At 38.5% G+C, this 16358-nt stretch overlaps 2 protein-coding genes across 9 annotated transcripts in view; one reads left to right on the forward strand and one right to left on the reverse strand.

Moving 5' to 3' along the window:
* The window catches only part of FRRS1 (ferric chelate reductase 1), a 134618-nt gene extending 124106 nt beyond the window's left edge, over positions 1-10512 (reverse strand). For 7 of the 8 annotated variants that reach the window (XR_014293410.1, XR_014293411.1, XM_082614082.1 and 4 more), the window contains exon 1: positions 10437-10512. The gene's annotated coding sequence lies outside the window, so the exon portion shown is untranslated. The remainder of the gene's footprint in view (positions 1-10436) is intronic. The other variant, XM_082614078.1, reaches the window with a different exon arrangement.
* Positions 10513-10574: 62 nt separating this feature from the next.
* AGL (amylo-alpha-1,6-glucosidase and 4-alpha-glucanotransferase) overlaps positions 10575-16358 on the forward strand; it is an 80755-nt gene continuing 74971 nt past the window's right edge. The window contains exons 1-2 of the mRNA XM_082614084.1: positions 10575-10887; positions 11425-11574. Of these exons, the coding sequence (XP_082470210.1) occupies positions 11493-11574 (82 nt within the window). The 5' untranslated portion in view covers positions 10575-10887; positions 11425-11492. The remainder of the gene's footprint in view (positions 10888-11424; positions 11575-16358) is intronic.

The raw sequence follows: 16358 nt of genomic DNA on the forward strand, positions 1-16358 counted from the left end.
AAGACTGTTATTGTCAGGATATTTTATGCATTCTTCCATTTTGAAAGCTTTGTTTTGAGAAATTTGTTTGTTTTCCACCATTTGAGCTGGGCTGTGTCTTTCCACCATGAAATCAGCTGTCCAGTCGATTCTAATTCATAACTGAGAAAAAATGTAAACTTAACCAAAATTAATAATGATAATTAATTAATAAGAAGAATACTACTTTTGAAAAGATAGTAAATGCAGCATTGTTAGCACCATGCTAGCCATGGGCTTATTATAGTGTCATGAGAAACAGCAAATTCAAGCCCCGTGGCCTTTCCTATGACATTTCAAAAGGGAAAAGGAAATGCATATTCTTAAAAAGAAATAAAGGATCACCTCAATTGGTGCAGGAAGAAAGCATTTGACAAAATTCAGCATCCTTTTATTTAAAAATTCAACAAACTAGGAATAGAAGAAAACTGCCTCAACAAATAAAAGCCATGTATGAAAAAACCACAGCAAAATCATACTCAGTGGTGAAAGACTGAAAGCTTTTCCTCTAAAATCAAGAGCAAGGCAAAGATGCCCACTTTCATCACTTTTATTCAACATAGTACTAGTCCTAGTCAAAGCAATTAGGTAGGTTAAACAAATAAATAAGTAAATGGTATCCAAATAGAAAAGGAAGAAGTAAAATTATCTCTGTTCACAGATGTTATGATCTTATAGTAGAAAACCCTAAAGATTCCATGTACACACACAAAAAAGCAATTACAACTAATAAACAAATTCAGCAAAGTAGCAGGATAAAAGTCAACACACAAAAAATAAGTTGCATTTCTATACACTAACAATGAACATCTGAAAAGTAAAAAACAACTCCATTTGCAATACTATCAAAAAGAATAAATAATTAGGAATTAACTTAACCAAAGAGATAACAGGATTGTGCAATGAAAACTACAAAATATTGCTAAAAGAAATTAAAGACATAAACAGAAAAATAACCTATGTTCATGGATTGGAAGGCTTAATATTGTTAAATGTCCGTACCACCTAAAGTGATACACAGATATAATACAATCTTTATCAAAACCCAATGACTTTTTTTTTTTGCAGAAATACAAAAATCTATCATAAAATTCATATGGAATGTCAAGGAACCCCAAGTAGCCAAAACAATTTGAAAAAGAACAAAATTGGAGGACTCACACTTCCTGACTTCAAAACCTACTACAAAGCTACAGTAATCAAAATAGTATGGTAATGGAATAAAGATAGATATATACATCAATGGAATAGAGTAGGGAGCCCAGAAATAGACCTTCATATATATGGTCAAATGTTTTTTGACAAGGGTGACAAGACCATTCAGTGAGGAAAGGACAGTCTTTCCAACAAATGATGCTGGGAAAACTATATACCCATATCCAAAAGAATGAAGTTAGACTCTTAACTAATACTACATACAAACACTAATTCAAATTGGATCAAAGACTTAAATGTAAAAGTATATAACTATTAAGTGTACATATAAATATATATATAAACTACAACTATAGTTTATATAACTATAAACTATAGAACTACAAAACCCTTAGAAGAAAACATGGGCATAAAGTTCATGATATTGGATTTGGCAGTGATTTCTTGGATATGACACAAAACGAACAGATAATAAAAGCAAAAAACAGACAAATTGGACCTCATGAAAATTAAAACTCCTGTGCATCAAAGGACACAATCAACAGAGTAAAAAGGCAATCCATGCAATGGGAGAAAATATTTGCATATCTATATCTGATAAGGGATTACAATCCAGAATGTGTAGAGACCCCAACAACAAAAAACCAAACAATTCAATTCAAAAATTGGCAAAGGACTTGAATAGACAGTTCTTCAGAGAAGATATACAAATGGTCAATAAGCACATGCAAATATGCTCAACATCACTACTCATTAGGGAAGTGCAAATCAAAATCACAATGATGTACCACCTCACACCCAACAGGATCACTGCTATCAAAAAAACAAACAAGGGGCTTCCCTGGTGGCACAGTGGTTGAGAGTCCGCCTGCCGATGCAGGGGACGCGGGTTCGTGCCCCGGTCCGGGAGGATCCCGCGTGCCGCGGAGCGGCTGGGCCCGTGAGCCATGGCCGCTGGGCCTGCGCGTCTGGAGCCTGTGCTCCGCAATGGGAGAGGCCACAGCAGTGAGAGGCCCGCGTACCACAAAAACAAACAAACAAACAAACAAACAAACAAAAAACCCAAGACAAACAAACAAACAAAAAAAGACAGAAAATAACAAGTGTTGGCATGGATGCAAACAAACTGGAACACTTATGCACTATTCATGGGAATGTAAAATGGTAAAGCTGCTGGGGAAAACAGTATGATGTTTCCTCAAAACTAAAAAATAGACTTACCATATGATCCAGCAATTCCACCTCTTAGTACATACCCAAAAGAATGGAAAGCAGGACCTTGAAGAGATATTGGTACGCCCATGTTCCCAGCAGAGGTGTAATCACTCCAACAAAGACTTATGGATGGATGCTTTGGGCCTTGGACCAGGCTGAGAATATTTCATATATTCAAAGGAGTCTGTAATGAAAGTAAGATTTCAAGGAAGGCTGAGATAGCAGGAAGGGCCTCTAGGCTCTGACCAAGCCAAGAAAGAATGACCAAGAAATTACCAGCTACATACATCAGTAGCTTTTGCCAACAGGATAACCAAGAATAAGATGAGACAGACATACTTCAGGTGATGCCAGTCCCTGCACAATGACCAGTTCAGGGTCATAGAGTTCAACTCCCGCAGTGCAACAATTTCATGTGAGACCCTGCTCTGTGTGCCAGACACCATCTCAGAAGTAAGCAGAGGAAGGGGGGTTGAAACCATAAAACAATGATTTCAAAGAGACAGAGTTAAAGAGGTTACTTAAATAACTGGATCAGAATTAGTTTTAAAACAGACTAAATTTTTTTTGTTTGTTTTCCATGCCTACCTAGCAGTTGGGGAATGGTAAAGAGATCAGAGCAGTTTGTAAGAATAAAGTATATATGGAAACAACCTAAGTGTCCATCAATGGATGAAGGGATAAAGAAGATATGGTATATATATATATACAATGGTATATTCTTCAGCCATGAGAAAGAAGGAAATCCTGCCATTTGCAACAATGTCGATGGACTTTGAGGTCATTATGCTGAGAGAAAGACAACTACTGTATGGTATCACTTATATGTAGAATCTAAAAAAGCTGAACTTGTAAAAACAGAGAGTAGAATGGTGGTTACCAGGGGATGGGGGAAGGGGGAATTGGAGAAATACTGTTTAAGGGTACAAACTTGCAACCAGTAGATAAATCCTGGAGATCTAATGCACAGCACAGGGGTTATAGACAACAATACTGTGTTATAAACTTCAAAGTTGCTGCGAGACTAGATCTTAATTGTTCCCATCACAAAAAAGAAATGAATAAAATATGGACTGTAGTTAAGAATAATGTACCAATATTGGTTCACTAATTGTAACAAATGCATCTTACTATGTTAACAATAGGGGAACATATTGAAACATAGAAACTGGGTATGAAGTAGTCAGGAACTCTGTACTTTCTTTGCAACTATTTTCTTAACTCTAAACTATTCTAAAATATAAAATGTATTTAAAAATTTTTAAAGAATAAAGTATGGTTTTCTTATTGTATCTAAAAAGTGTAAATTGCTTTACAACTTGCCATCCAGAGGCAGAAAACACATACCCTGTCTAAGGGACCCCAGTGGGAAAGGGAGAAAAGGGTAAAGGCAGTTATCATACAACATAACACAACAAAGGATCATAGATCGGGAGCATCTACTCCAGACCCATGGGAGGGAGGGGAAGGCAGGGTAACTGAAGGAACTGTCCTGAGATGACTCTGTCTTAAATTAGCTAGAAAATCCATAGAAGCAAGAAAACAAACTCACTGTTGACACAGCCATAGATAAAGTAAGCAACATCCAACTTTAATTTATAAAAACTTTATTGATTACCAGCCCATGGGGATAATGTTAGTGCCCTCAGATTTAGAGTTTACTGAACAGAATCACTGAGAATGCAATTGAAATCACATTCTTCCACTATCTGACATTAAGCAAGTTACTTAAACTTGGGGACTCAGTTTCCTTATCTTTAATTTGGGGGTAATGACAGTGTTGTTTTGGGAATTAAATTAGTACATGTAATGGGCTTAGAACAGTGCCTGGTACCTACTAGATGCTCATTAAATATTACTTGTTATTAGCTATTTATAGGGCATATATTCATTTTCAAAACATCTTATATATTTTATTTTTGCATATCCTTGGAAGAAAGAATACAGTTTAGGAATTGGGCACAAAAGAGGTTAAATGACTTGCATAAATGCCTGAAGAAGAATGCCTTTCCCTAATTCTGTTTTCTTTAAAGAAAGAGCTTCCCTAAACAAACTCCTGGCTTCTCTTTGCTTTTTAACTCACTCCATTCCTGGGGAGGCAGAGTGACTTACCCGGTTGATGAATTTGGGAAGAATAACTGGGTGAGCTTGGCTCACCTCTGCCCTTCTTCCCTTTGGGAATAAACATGAAGCGAGCATGATTACCCCAGTCCTTTGTGACTTGAAGGGAAAGTTGGCCAGTTCTGAAGTTTAGTTTTAGCAAGCTCATTTGGCTGACAGATATAAAGCCGTAGTCTCCCGTTTGTTTTGTTTGTTTGGCAAGCGAATCATTGATTGATTCACCTCTAAGCTTTCTGACAGAAAACTGTGAGATGTTTGTGAAACATCTCTCAGTGCAGTCAAGCATGTTACATAATCAGTTCTTTTTTTTTTCCCCCCCCTTGGAGACATTCCTCCTGAGCCTTCCATCCCCCTGCTCCAAACTGTACTGCTTTCTAATAATTAAAGTAAAAAATAAAGTACCATGCAAACTGTGTCAGAGACTACTGGTTATCTGCCAAAATCCATTCTTTCTTTCTGTAATAACAGAACCCGGGTTTTGGCTAGTCTCACTGCTGACTAGATAAAGGTTGCATTTGCATGTACCTTGTGACTAAGTACTGGCTAGTGAGATGCAAGTGGAAATGTGTGGTATTTCCAGGAATTCTTAAAGGTAGGAAAATCACCCTTCTTCTCCTCTTCCTCCATTCTGTTCCCTGAATGTGGATATGATAGCTGGAGCTCTGGCAGCCTTATTGTACTATGATGAGTTCCACATAATAAGAGCAAGGAAGCTGTGAACTAGACAGAGTCTGGCTTCCTGATGATCGTTACAGAGCTGCCATGCCAGCTCTGAATTGCTCACCTCACCTATGGACTTTTATATGAGAGAAAAATAAACTCATCTCTAGTTTAAGCCACTGTTGTTTTGGTTTTTTCTGTCATATGCAGCTGTAGTCACCCAGACAAACATAAGAAATTAACTTCAAGGTCCTCTTCCTTGTCCTTTCTCCTCAACCAGACTGCCTACTCTAAACCCTCCTATATGGAAACTCTGCAGCCACTATTTTAACAGAAAGTTAAATTTACTTGCAAGGGAAAATGATTTAGCATTAAATTGGAGACCAAAGAACTTTTTAAAGATCTAAGAATAAAGAAAAGATCACCACTAAAAATGCCCTCTTGAAGTTCCTCCTATCATGGTTTCCAAGCATTCCACGCACTGCTTTGGGCTAATTTGTTATATATCAATGCTTAGGAATTCTTTAATGACTTTTCCTACATTAGCTAAGAGCCCAAGATCTTTTGTTCTAATAGAAATACAACTATATTTCCCTCTATATGTGTACATCTCAATAAATTTTCAAACAAATATTTACTATATAACAACTAACACTTACTTCATTCTTAGTCTCCACCCTTTCTCAGTTTTGTATAATTTAGGCTGAAAACTTGGGCTCTGACTTTGCTCTTTGAATTCGCCTTTATACTTCATGGAGTAAGAGACTTTCGGTGATGTCTTTTATCTCTGCCATGCCCTGGAATCCTCTTCATCTACTCTGTCTGACGGCCATCTTTGACCCAGCAAAGACAACTAGTCATCACCCCTTCTTTCTTTTTTAAAAATTAGTTATTTATTTATTTATTTTATTTATTTAAGCTGTGCCGGGTCTTTGTTACGGCATGAGGGACCTTTAGTTGCGGCATGTGGACTCTTAGTTGTGGCATGCATGTGGGATCTAGTTCCCCCACCAGGGATCAAACTCAGTCCCCCTGCATTGGGAGCACGGAGTTTCATCCACTGGACCACCAGGGAAGTCCCCATCACCCCTTCTTTTTTAAGGCTATCCTTATTAAAAGCCTAATTTTTGCTAAATGCTAAATGACACTTTTATTTTATTTATTTCTGGCTGCGTTGGGTCTTCATTGCTGCGTGTGCGCTTTCTCTAGTTGCGGTGAGCTGGGACTACTCTTCGTTGTGGTGAGAGGGCTTCTCGTTGTGGTGGCTTCACTTGTTGTGAAGTATGGGCTCTAGGCACGTGGGCTCAGTAGTTGTGGCTTGCGGGCTCTAGAGCACAGGCTCAGTAATTGTGGCGTACGGGCTTAGTTGCTCCATGGCATGTGGGATCTTCCTGAACCAGGGCTCAAGCTCGAACTCGTGTCCCCTGCATTGGCAGGCGGATTCTTAACCACTGCACCACCAGGGAAGTCCCCAAATGACACTTTAAATGCTTTATTTCATCTCCTCCTCACATTGACCCCACAAGAGAGGTGATGTTCTCTCCATTTTATGGATGAATCAACTGTAATTCAGAGAGATTGAAACTAATCCGAGGTTTGTTTATCTCCAAAGGAGATGTTGTACTCTCTCCTTTTTGAAAAATCACTGTTTTTCTACACCTCTCTGACTTCAATTCTATTTCCTTTTCTATCTTCCCTTCTTCTCCTCACTGGCTATATCTGGATATTTCAAAACACGCAGAATAAATTATTCACCTTAGAAGGGATTTTGGAAACACAGTTCCAAATTTTATAAAATAAAACTATTAATAATATCAGTATACTATTGTTACAAAACAAAATACACAGAAAATACTGTTGAATATAAAAACCAAATAAGGCAGCCCCTCTACTTCAGACCCAGAAGATCACAGAATTGGGACCTAACCATAAATAAGACCCCCAAATAACTCCTTTCCTTTCAGAAAACATTCACATACATACACAAACCTGAAGAAAGCCCCTTCTGACCACAGCCCTTCTCCCACTCCCCAGCTGCATTAATATCAATGTTTTAGAAAACACTAGAGTCTCTGCCAAATAGCTGAGATCATCCATCAGTTGTTCCTCAAGGAGAGTTTTCTCCTAACAACTCCAGAATGAGATTATTGTGTATATATAGCTCGCTGTCACGCACAGGACAGGCACATGACAAATGTTCACCAAAATGAAGGCGGCACATGGCACCACTATTGCCCTAGACTGCAAATTCACTGGCATTCCAAGAACTTTGCAAATAGCATGCCAGTGTCTTTTCTTTTTAAGAAGGATAATATGTTGCTTATAAATTTAATCTTAGAGACACTTCACATTAAATCATAATGTTTTCATTACTTAACATTCTTCACTTTCTTTCACAACATGAAATCTCCCAAATTAAGGCCATTTGGATTAACAAATCTTCTTTTTAAATTTAAGCGTTTGTTTAAGAAGAATTCACTACTAAAGCAATTCACTTCATCAATCTGTTTTACTTCTTATACCTGGCTGAAATGCTGGGCACTGAAGTGAGTGTTTTGCTGGAGGAAGGACAGCAGGCAAGTCTAATTTTGGAGCCCTGGTGAAGAGTGATCACCAGGTGGGCTGTGCGATGAGACAGTAATAGGAAAACCTGAAATCCGAAGGGGGTATGGAAAGGAGAGACTGAAGACAAACATAAATGTGGACTGTGTTTCACAACACGGTCAGCGCTGATATTTGTACTTACACAGTACTTAGTATGTATTAGGCACAGTTCTTAGGTCCTTGTTTAATTAATAGTAGGTACTATTTTTATCCCTACTTCACAGTTGGAAAAACCAAAGCACAAAGAAGTTGAGTATCTTCCAAAGCTTCATAGCTAGTTAGAGGCAGGGCTGGGATTCAAACCCAGGCACCATTTCATAATCATGAATTATTATGACTTTACACAGCATACGTTCTACAGCAGTGGCTCTCAAACTTGTTTTTAACCCTGACCCCCAGGAGGAATACATGACCCAGCATATCAAAACATAAGTAATAGAAACAGAAGTTTTGTGAAACAATACTTTTATTAGATGTAGTGCATTCAGAGCTTTCTTATTTCATTTTTTAAATTGTTGGTTGCAACAGATAAATCAATTTTACAACCCTTAATGGGTTATGACTCACAATTTGAAAAACACTACTTTGGAGACCAGGGCTACAAATGGTATCTCAGTATCTCCACTTGGATGTTTGATGGTCATCTCAAGCAAGTGGACAGTCATCTTCGCTTGCTTATTGACAGTCTATAACAAAACTCCTGAATTTCACCCTCCAATTCTGTTCCTCCCCTTTGCTTCCTCTCTCACTAAAATGACAGCTTCTTCTGCACTGTCCACATGCCACATGAAGCTATCAAGCACTTGAAATGTCACTATCAGAATTGAGACATGCTGGAAGTGTAAAATATAAACTAGATTTAGAAGATGATACAAAAAAAGAATCTAAAATACCTCATTAATAACCTTTTATATTGATTGCATGTTGAAATCATGTTTAAGATAGAGTTAAATACAATATATTATTAACATTAATTTCACCTGTTTCTTTTTACTTTTTTTTTTGATGTGGCTACTAGAAGAATTTTAATTACCTATGTGGCATATTATATTTCTGTTGGACAGAAATAATGTCCTGGTTGCTCAGGCTAAAAAACTTTGAATCATCCTTGACTCCTTTCTCTCCACCAGCAGGTGGTGTAGGCTTCACCATTAAAATAGATTCGTAGTTCAACAACTTCTGCTACACACACACACACCCCACTAACTGTTGCCTGGATAATTGAAATAGCTTCCTAACAGGTCTCCTTGCTTCCTTCCTAACCACACCCTACGGTTTATTTAGCTATTCCCTGTAAAGTTGCCGAGTGACCCTTTTAAAAGGTCAGTCGGATTACGTCACTGCTCTGTTCAAAATCCTCCAATGGCTCTTTTCCCCAGAGCAAAAGCGCAAGTCCTTGCGATGGCCTACAAAGCCTTTTAGGCCACTCACCCCTCCCCATCTATCTGTCCTAACTTTTTACCTCTCTCCACTCAGCTACAGTGACCTCTTTGAATTCACCAAGTATGCTCCTACCTCCCAGCCCTTGTACTTCCTGTACCTCTGTGTATAACCCTCTGCTCTGGATATCCTCTACCTTCTTTCTCTGTTTTGGATCAAATGTCAATTTACCAGCAAGTCCTTTACTCATTATTGTACTTAAAACTGCAAACCACCCTCTCCTGATTCTTCCATACTTTCCCCTTCTTGGCTTTATGTCTTATGACCTTTAATTATTGTATGTAATTTACTTATTTAATTTATCCGTCTGCTACCAATCACATGTAGGAGTTCCATGAGGGCAGTGACTTTGTTTCATTGCCGCATTCCCAGCACCTATGTGCCTAGCAAATTGTAGGTGCTCAATAAACGTCAGTTGAATGAATAAACGAGCTGTGAGTTTCCAAACTCAGTTTTGGACCATTTGCAACTAGCCATTCTCAGCAAACTACTGAAACAAGCGAACATTCCAGTATCTTTAGTTTTTAACCCATTATTCTTCTTGGACCTACAGTAATTCCACAGTAAAGAAAGCAAGATTCTTCTCCACACTCCAGACCTTTTGTCCATTTTCTCATGATCCCTAGGTGCCCTCCAAAGGCCCTGAAAGACAGGCTTTCCTTTTCCCTCAGGCATAAAATCTCCTTAGGCATCTGCACCATGTCTTGAATGTCTGGCCTAAAATATGTGCAGCTATAGCCAATACAGATTCTTAGTCTCAGACGATCTTCGGGTCTACGCGGTGTACATTAGGAGCAACCAGACGTTGTAAACACACGTGTATTTGCCCCTTGGTTGTTCGCAGAATGGCCACACTTCACCCACCTAGTCCTTCCATGTCTAAGACGGGCCCGCTCTGTGATAGGATTACAAATGTGGACATGCGAAGGATGGAATGTCTGAGACTGTAGCCAGGCCCCTCATTTTAGACATGGGGAAATCAAGGCTCAGGGAATTTAGGCCAAGAAAACTTAGGGCACGTAACAAAGTCAAAACGAAGACACAAAACATAATGTGGTGAAATGGCACAGGAAGCCAGGTGGCTTGCCTCCTGCCATCCAGCGGGTCCACAAAACGACCCTGTGGTGCAGCTCAACCTAGCTCGCAGCCCCCTACCGCGGCATTTTATGTTCAACCATGAACTCGCAGACTGTGAAAGGAGAGGCACGCCCCAGCCGTCTCACCTTACTCCAGGCGAGAAAAAAGGAAGCCCGCCGCCTGGTCCTCAGCCACCTCCTACACCCGGGCAGCCCGCGACCGGACTCTCGCGAGACTAGCGGTTGGGGCGAGCAGGTGCGGAGATTCCCGGAAGTGGGCGAGGGGACTTGTCAGCTCCCACCCCGGCTGTGTGCTCTCGAGGCCCCGTGGGGATCGAAGGTCTCCTCGGTGACCGGCGCGAGGCGGAGTCACGGAGAAGCTTTCTGCCACTCACACAGCAGCCTAGGCCCTGCCTTGGCTGCCGCCGCCCCTCCCTTTGCCCTTCACGGAGCCCGGCCCTCGTCAGCGGCTTCTTTCTGGCCTGGGCAGCCTGCCTTTTCCCTTTAACTTTCCTTTGCGTCTCCTCCCCCGACTGTTTTAACACCAGAGTCGCGGGTCCTGCAGTGTCCCAGAAGCCGCACGTATAACTTGCTCGGTGTAAGTGCTAGGAATGCCGCCGGCATCCCGGGGAAATGCGTTCCTTCTATCTATAGCTCTGTCTGTACGTTCAATGTCCACGGCAGCTATTCTAGGGACAACAACTGCTTCCCTCTGTTCTCATCTCCCCATTGGTGGCTTCCGACCCGAATTTGGGAATGGGGAGATCTCCCACCTGTTATCTTTGAGCAGGCTAATCTCTTGTAAGCAGAAGTGCCATATGAAGTCTTCGAAGCCGGTTGGCTTGGGACTGGGAATTTTACCCCATCCCCCCACACCCAGCTCCAGGCTTTCCAAAACGTATTGATTATGTAAAAATACTTCATTTTTTTTAACTGTAATTTTTGCTTCGGTCTTGTGCTCGAAGGGAGGAAACAACTATCAATTTGCTTTTTCTGATCTTATTTATAAGATTCATTCTTTCTCGTTGCTCTGCTAGGGTTAAAACACATTTTGAACATGTAAGTGTGGCTGTCAGCCTTAGAGAATCTAAGATACAGTTATTTTCTTTATCTTGATTCCTTTTTTGTTTCGTAGGGGTACCTCATTCGATTTCGGAGTTCTTTTCATTCTTCTGAAAGATTTCAAATCCTCAAGAAGCCAAAATGGGACACAGTAAACAGATTAGGATTTTACTTCTGAACGAAATGGAAAAGCTGGAAAACACCCTCTTCAGACTTGAACAAGGTCAGTAGTAAGTCATTTGATTAGCTCTGTGTCTTTTACATTTTTAATTCATAGTCATGTTAAAATTTCTTTTAACTTTTAACTTTTAGACATCATTTCCAAGGAGGCTTCTAAACCTGATTTGTGCAGACGTTGCTGTGTTCTAAAAAATATCACTAATGAAAGTGGATTTTAGTTGAAAATGTTTTATTTATATCTGTCATGTTAGAATGAGGATAAAATTGTTCACTTTACTTTGCATTCTAACTTGCACTTAAGACAGAAGTTGCATTTATAATCGGAAGATTGACCGTATTATTTCCATTAGCATTTACTATTAAAACTTGGGAAATTGCTTCATAAGTAATTTTACTTTGGTTATATCTGTAGTTTTGCTTTTTTATAGCTCTCGCTCTTTTCCTTTACCAGACATGTGAATTAGTAAAATAGATCACAGCAAAAAGTAAACTATTATTTATGTTTGTCAAAAGCCTCTCAACTATGGAGAAGGTAAAAAAACTGAAAATATTTTTTTGCTGAAAAAGTGAAATAACTGATCAGGTTGTGTTGAAATATATTTGAGCTGTGATTTAAAAGATCAAATTATATTTCTATAAGACTTATCAAATAGATGCTTTATTTTCTTAGACTGTATTTTTCAGCATTGAAAAAACATTTCACACTCATTTATGTTAATATAACTTGTGAAGTAGTCAATAGAAGTTTAGTGTACGAAAAATAAAATACAGTCCCCTTTATTATTGTACCAAATGATGTTGATAGTAGTAATAAACATTTTGAAGAAATTTTTTTTCCCTGAATTTCTCAAGAGCTAAATTATTTTAAAAACATTCGTCCATCAAATGTGTTTCCTCCATGCCAAATCTTTATCTTCTTCCAACTTCAGCATTTAAGATCACTGAGTACTTAGTCCATTTTTGGCTCTCCTGACTCTGTAGTTTTCTGGTTTTAATTTTTTTTTTTTTTTTTTTTTTGCGGTACGCGGGCCTCTCATGTTGTGGCCTCTCCCATTGCGGAGCACAGGCTCCGGACGCGCAGGCTCAGCGGCCATGGCTCACGGGCCCAGCTGCTCCGCGGCATGTGGGATCTGCCAGGACCGGGGCACGAACGCGTGTCCCCTGCATCGGCAGGCGGACTCTCAACCACTGCGCCACCAGGAAAGCCCTGGTTTTAATTTTTTTTCCTACACTCTTAAGTATTCCTGTCAATTTGGTGGTGTCTTTTGCTGAGCTCTCTTCTTCCGCATTTTAATTGTGTATATCTGCAAGGAATCCTTTCTTTTTCTGTTCTCCTGCCCTCAAAGAAGTATACGTTCTCATGGCCTCAGCTGTTGCCTCCATACTGATGACTCCTTTTGGAAGAAAGGCCTTGAGCTTTGCTTGCTTCTGGGAAGCAAGCGAGTATAATGGCACGAGTAGGGAACTAGAATTTTCCTGGCTCTGCTGCTAACAAATTGTTTGACTTTGGGCAAGTCACATTAATTCTAAACATTACTTTATTTGTGATATGAAGGTATTAATTTCTGCTTTTCTACTTTCCTGAGTTTTGAGGCTCAAAATGAATAATAAATGGCTTTAAAGCCCTAAATAGATATAAGGCATTGCTAGGTCGCTATACCTGTCTATTCTCACCATCGATTCTTGGCTTCATCCTAGTATTATGCTATGGAAGAGCCTTAGGATAGCTCCAGTCAGATTTGCTTAAATTTAACATGTCCAAAACCATCTCCTCACAATTCTCAAATCTTCTTTACTTCTCAGCTTCCCTGTTTACTTTTCCATTTTCATAGTTTCCAAGGCTAGAAACTTTGTGCTGCTCTTTGATGATTTTTTCTCTTTAACTGAAGTCTCTTTTTAAGCCCTATAATTTCTTTCCAGATGTCTCCTCTTGCCTGCCTGTCTCTTCCATATGCCTGAATATGGATGCTGAAATAATCTTCTTATGTCATCTCTTCTCTTTTTATTAATTGGTGTTTATAAGGTCAAATTTAAATACCTCTGCCTGGCTTCCAGGACATTCTATAATGTCTATAATCTGCCTTCCTTAGCCAAAATTTTATCTCATTGTTCCTCATTATTAGTATCCTATATCTTTCCAGTTCCCCTGTTAATTCCCTCCCCAGTGGCTTTTCTCATGCTGTTCTTACACCTCCACTCCTGTCAGATTCCTCTATATCTATTAAATCCTTTTACTATCATTTTATGTGTTGCCTCCCTCTCAGCCTTCAGCTAAAATTCCACCTATTCCATGAAGCTTTTCCTTAATTTGTTATTATCTCCTTTCCTTGATTTCTGATTACTCAATGGGCATAGAACAGTTAAGTGCTTAAGGATGTGGCAGTGTCTAAAACCTTATAGTGTCCAACTGGAGTTTAAGATCTGTGAAGATAGAAAGTATTACAAACGTAGAGCAGTGTACAACAGCTAATAAATCCCTGCTGGTCGATTACTGAAGTGCCAGTTAAAGCTAGCCAGGCTATTTGAAGAGGGAACTCTGAAGGGTTTATAAAATAAGAATATGGTGACTCTGTAACTCTGGTTAAAGCCAGTAAATTCATCCAAATGATATAAATGGGAACATGTCGAATTTTTTTCGTGCAGTAATGATGTCATTGTATTATTTTAGAAGATAATTATACTGTGAAAGATGAAGAGAAGGGACATTGGAGACAAGAAATCATGGAGAAGGCTATTTTAAAAACATGTCTGGTTTAACTACATCAGGGTTGAAAAAAAAGGGACAGAGTATGAGACATTTTAAAGTTCATAAGACTTGGTGACCACTTATGTGTAAAGAAAAGCTCTGGCAATTTTTGGTTCTTTCACCAAGCTCTTCTTCATTTTGCCTTTCTTTTCACTTTTCCCTAAGAAATGATTCCTGTGCATTTTCAAGGCTAATATCTCTATAGACTCTTCTAATTTAACAAGTACAAGACCGCATAATTATCTTTTCTAGCCAAATGATAGCCTGTCCCTGTATTTCCTATCTCATTTAGTGGCAAATAATGAATAAAATCATTACTCCCTAAACTTGGAATTCTTCCATTTTTTATATAGGTTGGTCAAATTACAATTTCTATTTTTTTAAAAGAAAATATTTATAAAGATTCCTTGATTAGGAGTCAAGTTTATATAGATTGAGTGGAGGGAATGGGGTACAAAAACTTAGTTTACAGTAATAGTTTAATCACTCGTCTTGCCAGTTTAATTGCCTGCAAGAGAGAAATGGCTAATCTGAGTAAAGTAGTCCTGGTGTGTGAGGAATAAGATAAACATACCATGTGCTGCTGTGCTAAGCTAATTTTAGCAAACTGAGCAATTAATTATGGAAGCTGATACACTCTAGGTATTCTTATGTTTCATTTACTGTATATAAAAATTTTAGTTTCAGGGATATGGATTAGAGGTCTACAGAGTGGCTATATATATATATATTATATATATATACCCTTGGGGGTATGCACTGACCTGTCTAATGGGATATAGAAAGAATAGGATTTATTTCTCTTTCTTTTCTCTCTTTCTTTCTTTCTGTCTACGTATCTACCTATCTATTTTTTGATTTTTAAAGTCAACTAAGGGGAATTCCCTGGTGGTCCAGGGGTTAGGGCTCTGTGTTCTCACTGCCAAGGGCCTGGGTTCGATCCCTGGTCGGGGAACTAACAGCCCACAAGCTGCGCAACACTACCAAAAAAAAAATTCTTTTTTAATTAAAGTAATTAAATTTTGCTAATATATGAATTGATATTGATGCTCTCAGTTTGTACGTCAGATGCATTAATAACAAAAAAGATATATTCTGAGGAAAGAGGGGAGGTTATAGGTCTAGAAGAGGTTGACAGTCATACTGCCACTGGTTTGCTTGCATTATGTTGCCATGAATTACACTTTTACCTAAACCAGGTTAAGTGGATATACAAGCTATATTATCTTAAATAGTAGCATCTTTACAATACTTTGTAATGAGAGGTAGTGTAACTGTACATGCCTCTTTTACCTCAAGAGGTTGTCAAACTTAAAGATGAGTTAGAAAATGTTTGAAATTTGCTGTTTGGGTTTTGTCCTTTTCAGAAATGACACACAGCTTTTTCTATAGTATACTTAGAAAATATTATCAGAAAAAATAAACACAGTCTAACTCTGAGGTAAACATGAGTATGAAAGTAAACTGCTTTTGATGGAAATTGATGCTGTAGAGCAGAGTTCAACACATTTTTTTCCTGTAAAGGTTCAGGTAGCAAGTATTTTCAGCTTTGCAGGCCATATGCTTTCTGTTCCAGCTACTCAGCTCTGCCATTGTACTATGAAAGCAGCCATAGACAATACATAAATAAATAGTGTGACTGTTCCAATAAAACTTTATTTACAGAAAGAGGGTATAGTTTGCCAACCCTTGCTACAGGAAGAGCATTTTGAATATGTATTTTTAGTAACACTTTCATCATATGATTTTACCCATATAAATGAATATCTGCTCACTTTTAAAAGTTGATAACAAAGTTTTCTAATCTGTTTGAAATCTACCAAATAAAGAATTTCAGTTGGTTTTCAGACCATCTCTTTAATATATAAAATGGGACATCTTCTCTTCAGCTTGTAAAAGCAATTGATGTATGTCAAGGAAAATATTTATATTTACTAACACATTTCAACAAAAATATCTACATAATTGATGAATGGAATTGAAAAGTTAAGGTCATGGACTAGTAAACATAGCTACCAGGAATTTTATCCATTGGGATTTGGGTATCTTTATGTCGTATTTTTTTTCAAATCTGAGGTCAT

The sequence above is a fragment of the Mesoplodon mirus genome, assembly GCF_964341445.2.
Source record: "Mesoplodon mirus genome assembly, chromosome: 3".
Lineage (NCBI taxonomy): Eukaryota > Metazoa > Chordata > Mammalia > Artiodactyla > Ziphiidae > Mesoplodon > Mesoplodon mirus.